Raw genomic sequence first — 13,639 nt, 5'->3', positions numbered from 1 at the left:
CAGAGGAGGGAGCAGCAGAAGCTCAAGTCCCCTGGTTGGACATGAACACCTTGAGTCACAGACTTGAACCCTTTCACTGGTTCCTTCAGGGTTTGCTCTACCATACTGGAAGCTCACTGTTCAGTTCACCTGCTCATATTGGTTGGATGCCTTGTTTGCTGTTAATTTTTTTTCATTAATTAAATTATTTATTTACTTTACAACACAAATAGAGCTTTTCCTCCCTCCTCTCCTCCAAGTCCCTCATGCTCCACTCTCCTTCCCCTAGCCCCTCCTCACTTTCTCCTCAAAGAAGGAGAGACCTCCCACAGATATTAAACAACCTTGGCTTATCAAGTTATAGTAGGACTGACAGGGTATATCTTCTATTGAGGCTAGACAAGACTGTCCAGTTAGGGGAAAGGATCCAAAAGCAGGCAACAAAGTCAGAGACAGCCATTAACAGCTCCTGCTGTTAGTGGCCCCACATGAGGACCAAGCTACATATCTGTTACATATGTGTAGGGGGTCTAGATCCATCCCATGCATACTCTCTGGTTGGTGGTTCTCTGAGTCCCTGTGTGCCCAGATTAATTGATCCTGTAAGTTTTCTTGTGGTATCCTTGACCTCTCTGACTCTTTCAATCTTTCCTACCCTTCCACAGGTTTCCCTGAGCTCTGCTAATGTTTGGCTGCAGCTCTCTGCATTTGTTTCTATCAGCTGCTGGGTGGTGCTCAGAGAACTGTTACATGCTAGGCTTCTGTCTGCAAGCATAACGAGTATCATTAATAGTGCCAGAGGTAGACTTTCATGGCATGGGAAGCCAGTTATTGATTAGCCATTTCCTTATTTTCTGCTCTCTCTTTATCCTTACACCTCTTATAAGCCAAAAAAATTCTGGGTTGAAGTTTCTGTGGCTGGGAATACAAACTTGTACAACCACTTTGGACATCAATTTGACAGTTTCTCAGAAAACTGGAAATAGTTAAGTCTCAAGACTCAGCTATACCACTCCTGGGCATATGCCCAAAAGATGTTCCACTATCTCACAAGGACACTTGTTCAACTATGTTCACAGCAGCTTTATCTGTAATAGCCAGAAACTGGAAACAACCTAGATATCCCTCAACTGAAGAATGGACAAAGGAAATGTGGTACCTCTACACAATGGAATACTGCTCAGCTATTAAAAACAAGGACATGCTGGGCAGTGGTGGCGCACGCCTTTAATCCCAGCACTGGGGAGGCGGATTTCTGAGTTCAAGGCCAGCCTGGTTTACAGAGTTCCAGGACAGCCAGGGCTACACAGAGAAACCCTGTCTTGAAAAACAAAACCAAAAAAACTCCTCCAGTTCTAAATCTTCTGTGTCCCCAATGGACAGTACGATTATTTTGTATTTCTATGAGGGGTGACACTAGGTTTTTGACAGAAATTTGTATTTAATATGAGACTTGATTTTGGTAATATTGCCATGTTCACAACTTTGAATCTCTCAATCCATGAATATAGGCATTCTTTCTGATACTGTGCTCTTTGGTGTCCTTCATGCTTTATTGGTTCTATAGGATCTGTAGAAATTTAATTTTAACACCTCCTTCACTAGGTTATTCCTCAGTATATCTCTCTTTTCTTTTTTCTTTTTTTGGCTGATGTGACTTGCATCACCTTCAAGGGTTTGTGGCATATTTGTCATTGTTATTCAATGTAGAAAAGTTAATAATTTTTCATGTTGATTTTATATTCTGTGATGTTGGGAGCCAACTCTGAGCAGAAAACGGCTATCATCTTTGCAGCCATCTTGAGCCATATCCCCTGACAAGAGACTTGTTTTCAACAGCCTACAACAGCTGAGCACACTCTGATAATTATCTTGATCCTTTCAATCAAGGCCAGGCAGTGGTGGCACACGCCTTTAATCCCAGCACTTGAGAGACCTAAGGCGAGACTCAAGGCGAGACTTGAGGAGAGATATAAAAGGAGAGAATGAGGAGAGAACAGGGCAGACTCCATCTCCAGAGCAGACTCAGCAGACTCTGTCTCCTCTCCAGAGCAGACTCCCTGTCTTGTCTCCATTCTTCCCATCTCCATCCCCACTCTCTCTCTTGCTAGACCCTGACTCACCGACCAGAGCAGCAGAAAGGACCATTACACTGTTATCTTGCTGGAAGTTTTCTTTTCAATCAGATTTCAGAGTTTTCTGGTGACATAGTTAAATCTTTGTAAACAAAAAATAATTAAATGTGCATATAAACATAGCTGGACCTTTCACTTCCTTCCCTGACATATGACTGGGGCTAATACTTCTAGCTATGTGTGAATAGAAGAAGAAGGCTCTTGTACTCTTGTCCTGTGTGTGGACCTGTCTTCGTACTTTCAAGGCCTGCTAAAGTGGAGTCTGTGACTGGGGTGCAGGGTAGACCACTGCAGCTCCAGGGACCTCAGACCCCACAAGAGGACATTCAAAGCTAGGTACTGACACACTTGCTGGCCCAGGCTGTGTGCTGCCAAACTGCAGAATCCTCTCAGGTGATAAGGTCAGCTTTAGGCAACAAAGGTGGAGTTCCTTCCCCCATGCACTCTGCTGCAGAGTCCAGCTTCCTGCCAGTGGAATTCTGTGGGCTCTCAATACCAGCCCCCTACTCTCCGCAGCTGCTTCCTTGGCTCTCACCCCGGAGCCCTGTGGCAGGTCCCTGAACCGTCATGGTTCCCTGTTCTTGGTCTCCAAGCTAGATCGGGTTTAAACAACAAGCCCCTTCTCAGGATGGCTCCTGGCCACAGCCTCAGAGCTGGGACACTGTTCTCCACATCTGGCCCATGTGGGCAGGAAAGTGACTGCTCCTACAAGAAGAGCAGCCGGATGTGAGGTTTGACATGATTTGAGGATAGACCAACCAGGCTCTGTGCGCAAGGCCTCCTTGCTGACCTTTGCCTGAGGTTCTGACTCCTCCCCATAGCCGCCATGCTGGAGCTTGGCTTGGCTTTTGAAAAGGATGAAGATTGGCTCCAGACACCCCAAGACCAAGTTCTCCGCACAAGGGAGAGTCTTTGCCCCAGAGGGACAAAAACAGAGAATAAGAGACAAAGACAGGAGCTAGAGGATGAGGGAGAAGAAGGGGAGGAGGAGGGATGTCTGTCCCAGGGCTGCAGGAGAGGTATGGGGTGGCCCATGGCGGGTGATGACAGAGGGCTGCTTCTTGCTAGAGAAGGGACAGATGTGGCACAAAGGTGAGTGCTGATTTATAAAGGTCAAATGGGAAGCCCGATGTTAGGATGAGGTGATTGATTTTATTTAGGTATGTTAACAAGGGGGCTTTGACAGCTGGACTTCAATACTTTGATAGCTGGACCTTGATAGTCAGCCTAAGGAGGAGGAAGTGGCCCAATAAAAGAGTGAACCTTGGTGGCCAGCTTTAGGAATGTAATCTGATGGCCAATGTAATCAGGGCAGAGGGAATGGGGGAGGGCAAGGCGTGCCAGAGTCACGCCCGCCATGTGCAGGCTGGCTAGAGTCCCTTCAGCTTTCTTCCTTCTGTTGTATGTCACCTGTCTCTACGTATTCCCAGCTGTCCTATCACTGCCTTGATGAGTGTCTAACCCATCTTCCCTTTCCCTGTAAGAGCAGCTCTCTCTATGTATAGATTTTTTTATTAATCATTCCATTCATTTACATCTCAAATGATATCCTACTTCCCGGTTACTCCTCTACCACCCTCCCATCCCACGTCCATCCTCCACCCTCCCCTTTGCCTGTATGAGGGTGCTCCCCCACTCACCTACACTCTCCCACCTCACTGCTCCAGCATCCCCCAACTCTGAGGCATCAAACCTCCCCGGGACCAAGGGTCTCCCCTCCAGTTGCTGTCTGGCAAGGCCATCCTCTGCTACATATGTATCTGGAGTCATGGATCCCTCCAGATACACTCCTTGGTTGGTGGTCTAGTCTCTGGGAGAACTGGGTGGTCAGGCCAGCCGAAGTTGTTCTTCCAATAGGATTTCAACCCCACTCCCCTCCTCCAGTCCTTCTGCCACATTCCCTGAGCTCAGACTGATGGTTGGCTCCAGGCATCCACATCTGCATTGGTCAGTTGCTGGCCAGACCTCCCAAGGAACTGCCTCACTCAGTTCCTGTCTTTAAGTGCCTCTTGACCAGGTCAACAGTGTTGGGTTTGGTGTCTGCAGACATGATTGATTCCTAGGTGGGGCCATCGCTGGTTTGCTCTTCCTTCAGTCTCTGTTCCATTTTTTGACCCTGTTCTTCCTTTTGACAGAAACATTTCTGGGTTAAAAAGTTTGAGATGGGTGGGTGACCCATATCCCTTGACAGGAGGCCGTGCCTATCTACTGGAGGTGGTCTCTACAGGTTCTCTCTCCTCCTTCTCTACACATTTCCGATAAAGTCATCCCCTTTGGGACCTGGGAGCCTCACATTTCCCTGGTTGTTTGGGATCTCCCAGTGGCTATCCCCAGTTCCTTATCCCCCCTGCTACCTATTTTTGTTCGATTTCCTGACCCTCTGTCCTTCTCTCAGATCTCCTCCAGTTCCTGATACTGCCTCCTCTTATAAATAAGATTTTTTTTCTTATCCTGACCCTTCTCCTTCAACGGGGCCCATGAAGTCACCTTGTCAGCCTTCATTTAACTACAGGTCTCTCGTTTAGGTTTTGACCATGCTAGAGAATTGCAGTCGTTGCTATTCAGCCATTTGTGAAAGAAAGTTTTCCATGTTGCCCGTTAGTTCCAGTCTGTTTTGTTTTTGTGCCCTGTGAGCTTCTGGCTGAGGGCATTCAGCAGGGCGCTCTGGGAGTGCCTCCTCAGAGTTTGACTTGGCTCTGAGGACAAAATCACATAGACTGTGTGGCTCATAAACAGAAATTGATTTCACAGTTTCAGAGCTGGGGGAGCCCAAGGTCAGGGAGCTGGCAGGTTTGGTGTTTGTTAAGGGCCCACTTCCTGGTCTCAGATGGCTGTGAAGCACTGTGTCCTTACCTGGTACAAGGGAAGAGCCCTCTCTGGTCCCCTCTCTGCTCACTTTAAACTATTAATTACACTATGAGACCTGCACCTCTCCTGAAAGCCACCCCCACCCCATCTCCTTGAACTTATGTCTCAACACATGAAGTGTAGGTAGACACAAATATCTGGGCCATTGTGAGCCTCTCTGAGTGTCAAATCCTATCTGAGCTGTGACAACCAAGACTGTTCCACTGTCTTTTGGGTCTTGGCGTCAGGTGGTATTATCCAGCCACCTTTGAGCTTTTCAGCAGTAAGTATGTAGTTTGCTGGAGCTCTCCTAGGCAAAGAAGTTGCTCACAAACTGTTTTCTTTGATGGGAAAGGCTGGGAGATGGAAAAAGAGAGGAAGAGTGTGTGAGGAAGAACGGGGAAGGAGGGAGGAGAGGTGCCAGAGATGAGAGGATGCTTTCCCCACAGGAGAGAGGTGACCTCTGTGTTGCTACAGGTTCTCCCTGGAGGCAGAAAAGCTGGTGTTGTGAATGGGGTCACAGAATTAGACAGAATGAGCACAAGACACAAGCCCCTGGAGCTCAACGTCACCTAAGCAGCTGTGCAGGGGGAGTTTTGGTCACACTATTTTGTGCTCCCAGCAAATCCCACTCCAGCACCTACCAGAGGCTATCTTTGGAGCCTTGAATGAAAGGTACATACACACACATTAGCTTATTTTTAATATGCCTTCACTGCCTCAAAGGTTGGGCACTCCTAAATCTCTCTCTGTTACCCTAGGCCCTATCAGGGAAGGGGCACATGTCCATTTACCTGAAATCTCACATGACTGGTTGCCTTTATTTACTGATGCTCTTGCATCCCATCCTTCTTCCCTGAGTTATGGCGAATCTCCTGTTCCTCTCTCCTTTTTTGCCCATGCAGTTCTATGTGTCACACCCTGGGCAGGCCATTGACTTTTGACATCTTTATTGATTAATCAAAAACCAACTGGGGGCAAAGACCGTTAGCATTTGGGCACCCAGGTTCCCAATTGAATCAGTGCTTTAGAACCAATCTCCAACACCTCACCTTTTCTGTCCAAAGTAAAAACAAAACAAAACAAAAAGCAAACAAAAAAACCCACTCTTCTCTCAGACATAAATTGAGGGCAATCATAACCATAACAATTATATAAATCACAGAGTATAATATATAATTAAATCCAGTCCATCGTGTTTGTCAATTAGATAAAGTATTCTACCATCATTCCTAATTCAAAGAGCTTATGTTTCTATACCTGAATTATGCTTTGATTCCAGCCTGGAACACCACTCCTTTCCTGTCAATACAAATACAGAGCCTCTCTCCCAAAATAGCATGTCCTTGGTCCAATAACTGGAAATCATTAAAGGTATAGCTTGACCTCTCTCCCAGAGGAATTTTAATATAAGCACCAAACATGTAACTACATGCATTTTGATAATTAAAACAACTCAAAAACAACAGTTAAAGCAATCTAAACAAATATTAACCATTGAGACAGTGCTTCTGCACCACTTCCTGCCTTTCAACCTATAATTTAAGATCAAAAGCCTCAATATCGTATACATCTATGTATGCTTAAATCCTCCCTACTATGTAGATTAATATCTCTGTGGGTACATATTGTAACATGCCTCTTTCTCTTCATATACCTTGAATTAACAAAAGTTTCTATTATCTGTCTGGAGCAAGTTTTTTCTACCTACCCCCTGCTCTTTGATCTATAATTTGAGATCAAAAGCCTCAATATATTTATTCAACTGTGTATTTAATTTTAATTAAATTCCCTTCTACTTACTGTATGAGCCTATTTCTAGGTCTAATTGTTGTCATGCCAGACTGAAAATCTCAGAAACCCCTTGTAGACATGTTCAGAGATCCTGAGAACTTGCCCTTGTAAGACTTTTAAATATCTTTAAAGTATTTGTTCATTCATTCTCCCTACCTTCTCCCTTCTGTTGTGTCTGCTGTGTCTACCATCTGCTTCTCTGACTCTCATTTTCTTCCTTGGAGCAGCTGACCTGGCTCTTTGCACAGCAGGGACTCCCAGCTTCTCAGCTTAAGTTCTTCATATCAGTTTCAAACTTCCGGGGAAGAAATCTACATGTGGCTAGGGTAAAATCTGTCTAATCCTTTCTATCCTTAAAAACAAATTGGATTTATGAAATCTCTATCCTTTATTTATCTGGTGGCTAGAGACAGGCAGCTTTTGTTGTTTGTTTCTTACTGTCTTCCTCACAGCAGGTAGCTCAGGGAAAACCCCTGCCAGAAGCTGTGTTCCTCTGTTCTAGTTTCAAGGCTTGTGCAGGAACTGAGTGACTGAAGACTCTGACTTGGCTAGCTAAGAAACCGAATCTCCCCTCCTCCTAAATTTATCTCATGGTGCATGTAGATTGTCTTTTTCATTCAGGAATCTCTAAATTATTTTAATAGTGTGTACTTGCCCACTATGTTGCATGCAATCTGTAGTGGGAGTTTTGGCTAAACCAATTTGTGCTACTGCCCAGAAGTTATCTTTGGATTTGTGAAACACACACACACACACACAAGCTTATTTTTAAAATGCCTTGGCTACTTCAAAGGCTGGACACTCTAAACCTTCCCCTGCTACCCCAGACCCAATTGGGGAAATGGCCACTGGCCACTTGCTGAAATCTCACGTGACTGGTTGGCTGTATTTCCTACTGCTCCGGCATCCTATCCTTCTACCCTGAGTCATGGTGAATCTCCCATTCCTCTCTAAATCATCCCTGGAACAACTCTAAGTGTCTCGTCCTGTGTGTAGCCATTGGCCACTGACATCTTTATTGATCGATTAAAAACCAATTGGCAACAAGGACCTTTAGCATTTGGGCACACAGATTCCTGGTTGAATGGAAGCATGAAAACCAGTCTCCAGCAGAGCTGTCACCCATGCTGGAGTGGGCCTTTGTGATATAGTTGTCTTTGAGTCACTTCTGCTTCTGTAAGGAACCCGCCCCATCCTTCGTAAGCAATCCCAATAAAACTCTGGTTCATCAGGATGGCCTTTCGTGATATTTGTACTTTGAGCTGTCATGGGATTCCTAAATAAAGTGTATTGCATCTCTCCAGGAAAAGATTTGTCACACAACATTATGTGATTTAAATATATATAAATGCCAGTTTATTGGGAAGCTGCTCTCATGCAGGCAAGTTCACTGGTTCCACGGAAGGAGGCCAGGGAAGTCGCCATGAAGAAGTACAGAGGGGAGGTGGAAGAGAAAGAGAAAGCATGCACATGTAGAGAGATGGAAACAGGGAATAGAAAATAGCAGGAAAAACCTAAATGTCTGGGTTATATAGAAAAGAGCCTCTAGGGGAAGGACAGCCCAGCTTTGTTCTGAGCTGGAAAGTTCAGGGTTGGGAACAGAGTATGCCAGATAGGGACTTTGGGATGCTAGGAAGCCAGATCTGCTTTGGTATGTAAGATATGCAACTCAGCACTTGTCCCAGGTTCTTAAGCTCAGCATCCCAGTCTTTTTTTTTTGTTTTGTTTTTGTTTTTTGTTTTTCGAGACAGGGTTTCTCTATGTAGCCCTGGCTGTCCTGGAACTCACTCTGTAGACCAGGCTGGCCTCGAACTCAGAAATACGCCTGTCTCTGCCTCCCAAGTGCTGGGATTAAAGGCGTGAGCCACCATTGCCCGGCAGTCTTTTATTGATAATAAATAAATAAAGGGCAACATAATTTCCTATGACTAAGTACTTCCTCCTGACATCGGGGTGTCATTATGGGGGAGGGAGACTGGAATGTTTGCCAAGTCCAGGTAGAGCTGGTTGTTTCATTGCTGTTCAGGTTGTGGGACAATCTGGGACTAAGAGTGTATAGGCCCAGCTCAAGCAATGTGTGAGGCTGACCAGAGCACCTATGGGTAACTGCTTTGGAGCTTTCCTGGATGCAAGTTCTGAAGGAACACCTAGACCCGATAGGATGCTGGAACACATACATACGCATATGTATAATATATATGCATATGCTTATGCACATGTACACATATACACACATATGTATAATATACATATGTATGTATATTATACATCTGAAACTTTTAGGCCTAGGACCTTGGCAGGTTGGGGTGGGGGTTCCAGAACCAAGGAAAGTGGACTAGATCCCACCCTCAGAAATAGGCAGGTGGGGAGGGAAACAGGCTGTTGATTGACAGTACTTATCTGGAGTCCATTTGACCTGTGGGAAGGGGATTCAAGTGGATTTCCTGAAGCTTATAAGAATCTTTTTAAATGTACAAAACACTTGCATTTACCAACCTCAAAATCTTCCATTTGAATCATTTTTTCATTCCTCCGAAATACCTTAAACCACTTTCTTGTCACCATCCAGGGTTGTCACACCCTCCAGCCTCTGTAACATGCATTTACCAAGCTCAATCACCTTCTGTGACCCTCAAGCACTTTCACAGAAGCTTGCCAATACAAGGCCGTCTGCAAACAACACCGAGCCCGAATGACTTGAGATGGTTTATTCAGAGAAGCTAGTGCTGGGGGAGGGTGAAGCCAAGGGTGAAGGGAAGTCCATCAATGAAGGTGAGAACAATGGTCCAGGGCTGGGGAGCTCCAAGGATGTCTCAGAACTGAGTTGGCGTTAGGGCAGGATCAGCAAGTGTATCCATGATGGGCTGCTGGGCCAACGAGAATAGAGAGGAGTGGGAGAAGCAGGCCAGTGGTCTTCCATCCTGAAGCATGGGTGCAGTTTTGGTGGACAGCCACAGGCATGAGAGTGACTCTGTTTCTTACACCCATGACTGGCAAATGTGTGTGTGTCCCTGGGTATGGAGATGAAGGGTATAGCCAGGCAGAAAGCAGAGTTCAGGGATTAATGAGGGATCACTACTTGAAACTATTTCTGCACAAGTGAGTGAGTAAAGATTAAAGCATATGGATCCTCCAACACCAGAACCAAGGAAGTTAGATTTTCCATAATCCTTCTGGGAGGCTACTTACCCTAGTCACTCTCAGCCACACATTGATCTGTAGAAAGCAAGAACAGGGCGAGGGTAAGAAGGAGCTCTTGGATAAGGACCCATCACATCTGCAGCTCAGATCCTCCCAAAGCCAAGACTTGAAGCTGGGATCTGATGTCCTTATGAGGGGGCAATGGGATTTAAGGGGAGGGAAGAAGACACATGAAACATAGAGTGACACACAGACACACAAGGTACCCGGAGGCATACAGGAACATGGAGAGAAAGAGGTTGGGTTCGGGGACCTCATGGTCAAAGCTTTCTCTCACCCAACTGCTCAGGTACAAAGATGTTTTCTTCTCTGAATCCCTTGCTCTTTACAAATTTCTTGAATTCTTCCATGGCCTCTGGGTTTTCCTTAGGATCTCTCCCTGTGGGGAGAGGGCTGGGTAAGCAGGGCAGCAGTAATGCAGAGCTCTGCTCTGCAGGGAACCAGTGACAGAGGTCAAGAGCACTGAGCAGCACTGGGGCTGCCAACCTGGAGCAGTGAGGACAAGGAGGAGGAGGACCCTGGCAGGAGACATGCTGCTCTGGGATGAGGACTCCTAGACACTCAGTGACCCCGACAACCCTTTGTGAACCTTAAAAGGTTTTCAGGGTCACTCCCAGACCTTTAAGAGATCTCGAACTCAAAAGCATGGAGCTATCTCCTGATCCTGGGAAATCCTATCTATACCTCAAGGTCTCTGTCAGGTTATTCATCTTCATATTGACTGGTAGATGCCTGAGATCTCTAGAAATGTCATTTGCCAGCTCCAGAAGTGGAAACCCCTGCTGAATGCTCAGACCTCCACAGGTCACATAAGCTGGGTCCCCTCCCAGCTGACCCACTTTTCACTTTGGATGTTACATACTGTCTGGGCATCACACTGAGGCTCTCCAGTCCTCAGTGGCCAGCATGGCTGCTGCTCTTTGATAGCTACTAGAAGCTGAAACTGAGAACAAGACACAGGGTCTCTGTTTCCTCACCCACGAGTTTCCCCTTCCGATGTGACTTCCCATGGTGCTGGCCTTCACAGTAGAAGATGTAGTGATCCTTTACAGGAATCTCTTGAATATAGAAGACCTTCTTGCCTTTGACTAAGGTGAACAGAGAAATAGCTCTTAGCATTTCATTTCTTTTCTTTTCTTTCTTTCTTTTCTTTTTTTTTTTTTTTTTTTTGGTTTTCGAGACAGGGTTTCTCTGTGTAGCCCTGGCTGTCCTGGAACTCACTCTGTAGACTAGGCTGGCCTCAAACTCAGAAATCCACCTGCCTCTGCCTCCCAAGTGCTGGGATTAAAGGCGTGCGCCACCACTGCCCAGCAGCATTTCATTTCTTGAAAAACATTTGGAGGTTTTAAAAAAAAAAGTATTCAGGAACAGTTGCAGTTGGCTACACAGGAGACCCACCCTGTCCAGCTCTAGTCTTTCCATGATCTCCATAATTAAACAGAAGCCATTTTCCAGGACATTGCCAGTTCCTGCTGAGGATTCCGAACAAGGTAAGGGCCGAGCTTGGCTCCAGACCTGACCCTTTCTTCCCTGCTTTCCTGTTCTTAGCAATGCTTACTTAAGGGTCAAGGGCTATACATGAGTTCCCAGGGGATGGGCATGGGAGAGCAGTTAGTATCTGGTGCAGACTAACTCGTGACTTTTAATATCTGATATATGCACTGTGACTGGGCAGCCATATTTGGAGCTAAAAAAGGCAGGCAGCCTCCATATAGAAACATGCCCCTGCAGGAGACCCTGGGCTTCAGGACACTCACAGGCAGTGTACTTGCGAGGCTCATCAGTTTTATGCATCACAATTTTTTTCATGTGACACTGATTCTTCCTCCTGTAAAACAGAAGCCATACTCAAGTTACCAGGCATATTAGTCTGACCAGGCAATGCCAGTGATTTATATCAAGATCATGCCCAAAATTTAGACTACGGCATGACAGCAAGCCCCTTCAAAGGCAGGGGCATTCAGTCACCTATACCAAAATCAGAATAGAAAAGACAAGAAAGACACCTTCAGAGGTTTGATGGGGACACTCACCAGAATGTTATCTGGACCTCTAAGTCCCCTCCTTCCAGGGCTGTCATGGTCATGGGGAACACTTTCATAGGTCTCTTACTGTCTGTGTGATTCCTGTCACGTACTGTGGCCTTTATGTACCATATCCCAGAGAACTGCAGAAGACAGAGCCCAGAATAATGTCCAGCCTGGTTCCTATTGTTCCCAGGCTCTAGTGCCTGAGCCTGCAGCCTGAACAGACATTCCAGAGCCTAGGCTGCAGCTCTGAAGAGGGTTGACACCACACATCCCCACACATGCCCACTATAGAGAGAGCCCAATCTTGGGAGATCTGGCCTAGTGAGGCCACAGGACCTCTGTTTTCTATGTGTATGCTCTTGGAGGTTGGGAAGTCAGCACTGAAGAAGTCCTCTGTCTTAAAAATCACACACTATGAAAACTTCGGGTATCCCATGCCACTCAAGCAAAGACCCATGGCTTGACACCACTCTCCTACTCCAGGCCAGTGCTCTTGGACAGGTTCTGCTAGCAAAAGAGTAGTGTCCCTGATCTGACCATGCTGGGATGCAGGGTTAGACTTGAGTCTTCAAGGACATCACTTGAACCAGTGGACCAACACCAACCAGGCCCAGGCCATCTCCTACCACCACCCATTGTCCCTCCCATCCTCACATCCTCCTGGTCATCTGATGGGGCTTCCTGAGCCTTCAGGACAGACACCAGCCCAAGCAGCAGGATGGTGAGGAGTAGGCTCTTCATCTCCAGTCACTGGGCTCTCACACAAGGCAGGTCACCTGGGCAGTGTGTGCTCTGGCTCCTCACCGGGTGCCCTTTATATCCCCATGGACAGGGACATGTGCCCACTTGGCACTAACCATGTCCCTCCTGTCCATCTCTTATGGCCAAACGCACATCCATCATGGAGCTGAAGGTTGTTGTTGTTGTTGGGATCTGATGACTATCGACCTAGTGTCACCTGCAGATAAAGAAAGACACACAATGCCCTGCAAGGTGTGTGCCACCCAAGTGCTGTGCTCACAAAGGACGCTGGGGGATGAGCAACTCAGGTGCAGTGAGGGAGGGAGAGCCAGGCTTCTCTTCACAACCTTGTCCTGCATCTGCCCATGGCTGCCCTGAGCTATGCTCCCTGAGACCTGGCCACTGACCTCCTGCTGCTGAGAACTAGGCTGAGCTTCACAATCAGAGACCATCTGCTGGGCCCCAGATGGCTTGGCCCCTGCCTGGGGACTCACCTCATTGTCCCTTCCCTACATGGATACACCACCTGGACTTTCCTGTAAGTGGGGACACAAATTCCTGACTGGAGTCAGTTTAAGCATCAGCAGGATAGACCCCATGGCACTAGGCAATACCATGACCCCTGACCCACCTCTTCCTGCCCTGAGGCCAGCTGTGCTCTCTAAGAGCACTTCTTACTCTCAGATATCTGGGTCCTTTTTCACTAAACGGCCAGTGTTCTTCTACTGAACCACCAGTTAGGGTGCAATTTCCTTACATCTCAACTGTAAGTTGGCTGCATGAAGAATTCCAGGCACATATTAGGGTCATGAGTATGTTCCCCTAAAGGAATCAGCGAAAGGGTTCACATCTGTGAACTCAAGGGGTTCATGTCCAACCAGGGGACTTGAGCTTCTGCTGCTCCCTCCTCTG

At 46.7% G+C, this 13,639-nt stretch overlaps 1 protein-coding gene across 1 annotated transcript; it reads right to left on the bottom strand.

Moving 5' to 3' along the window:
• Positions 1 to 9,945: 9,945 nt before the first annotated feature.
• Positions 9,946 to 12,727, bottom strand: LOC114634646 (odorant-binding protein 2a-like). Its single transcript, XM_028783237.1, has 6 exons — positions 12,641 to 12,727; positions 11,990 to 12,123; positions 11,714 to 11,784; positions 10,934 to 11,044; positions 10,234 to 10,335; positions 9,946 to 9,971 (listed from the first exon to the last, which is right to left on the bottom strand). Exons 1-6 carry the CDS (start codon positions 12,725 to 12,727, stop codon positions 9,946 to 9,948), a joined length of 531 nt encoding a protein of 176 aa, XP_028639070.1.
• Between the last annotated feature and the right edge of the window lie 912 nt (positions 12,728 to 13,639).

This window comes from Grammomys surdaster, unplaced genomic scaffold (genome assembly GCF_004785775.1).
Source record: "Grammomys surdaster isolate TR1022 unplaced genomic scaffold, NIH_TR_1.0 1044, whole genome shotgun sequence".
In the NCBI taxonomy this organism is placed as follows: domain Eukaryota; kingdom Metazoa; phylum Chordata; class Mammalia; order Rodentia; family Muridae; genus Grammomys; species Grammomys surdaster.
The sequence above is the reverse complement of the archived record's forward strand: the minus strand, read 5'-3'. Positions and strand labels throughout refer to the sequence as shown.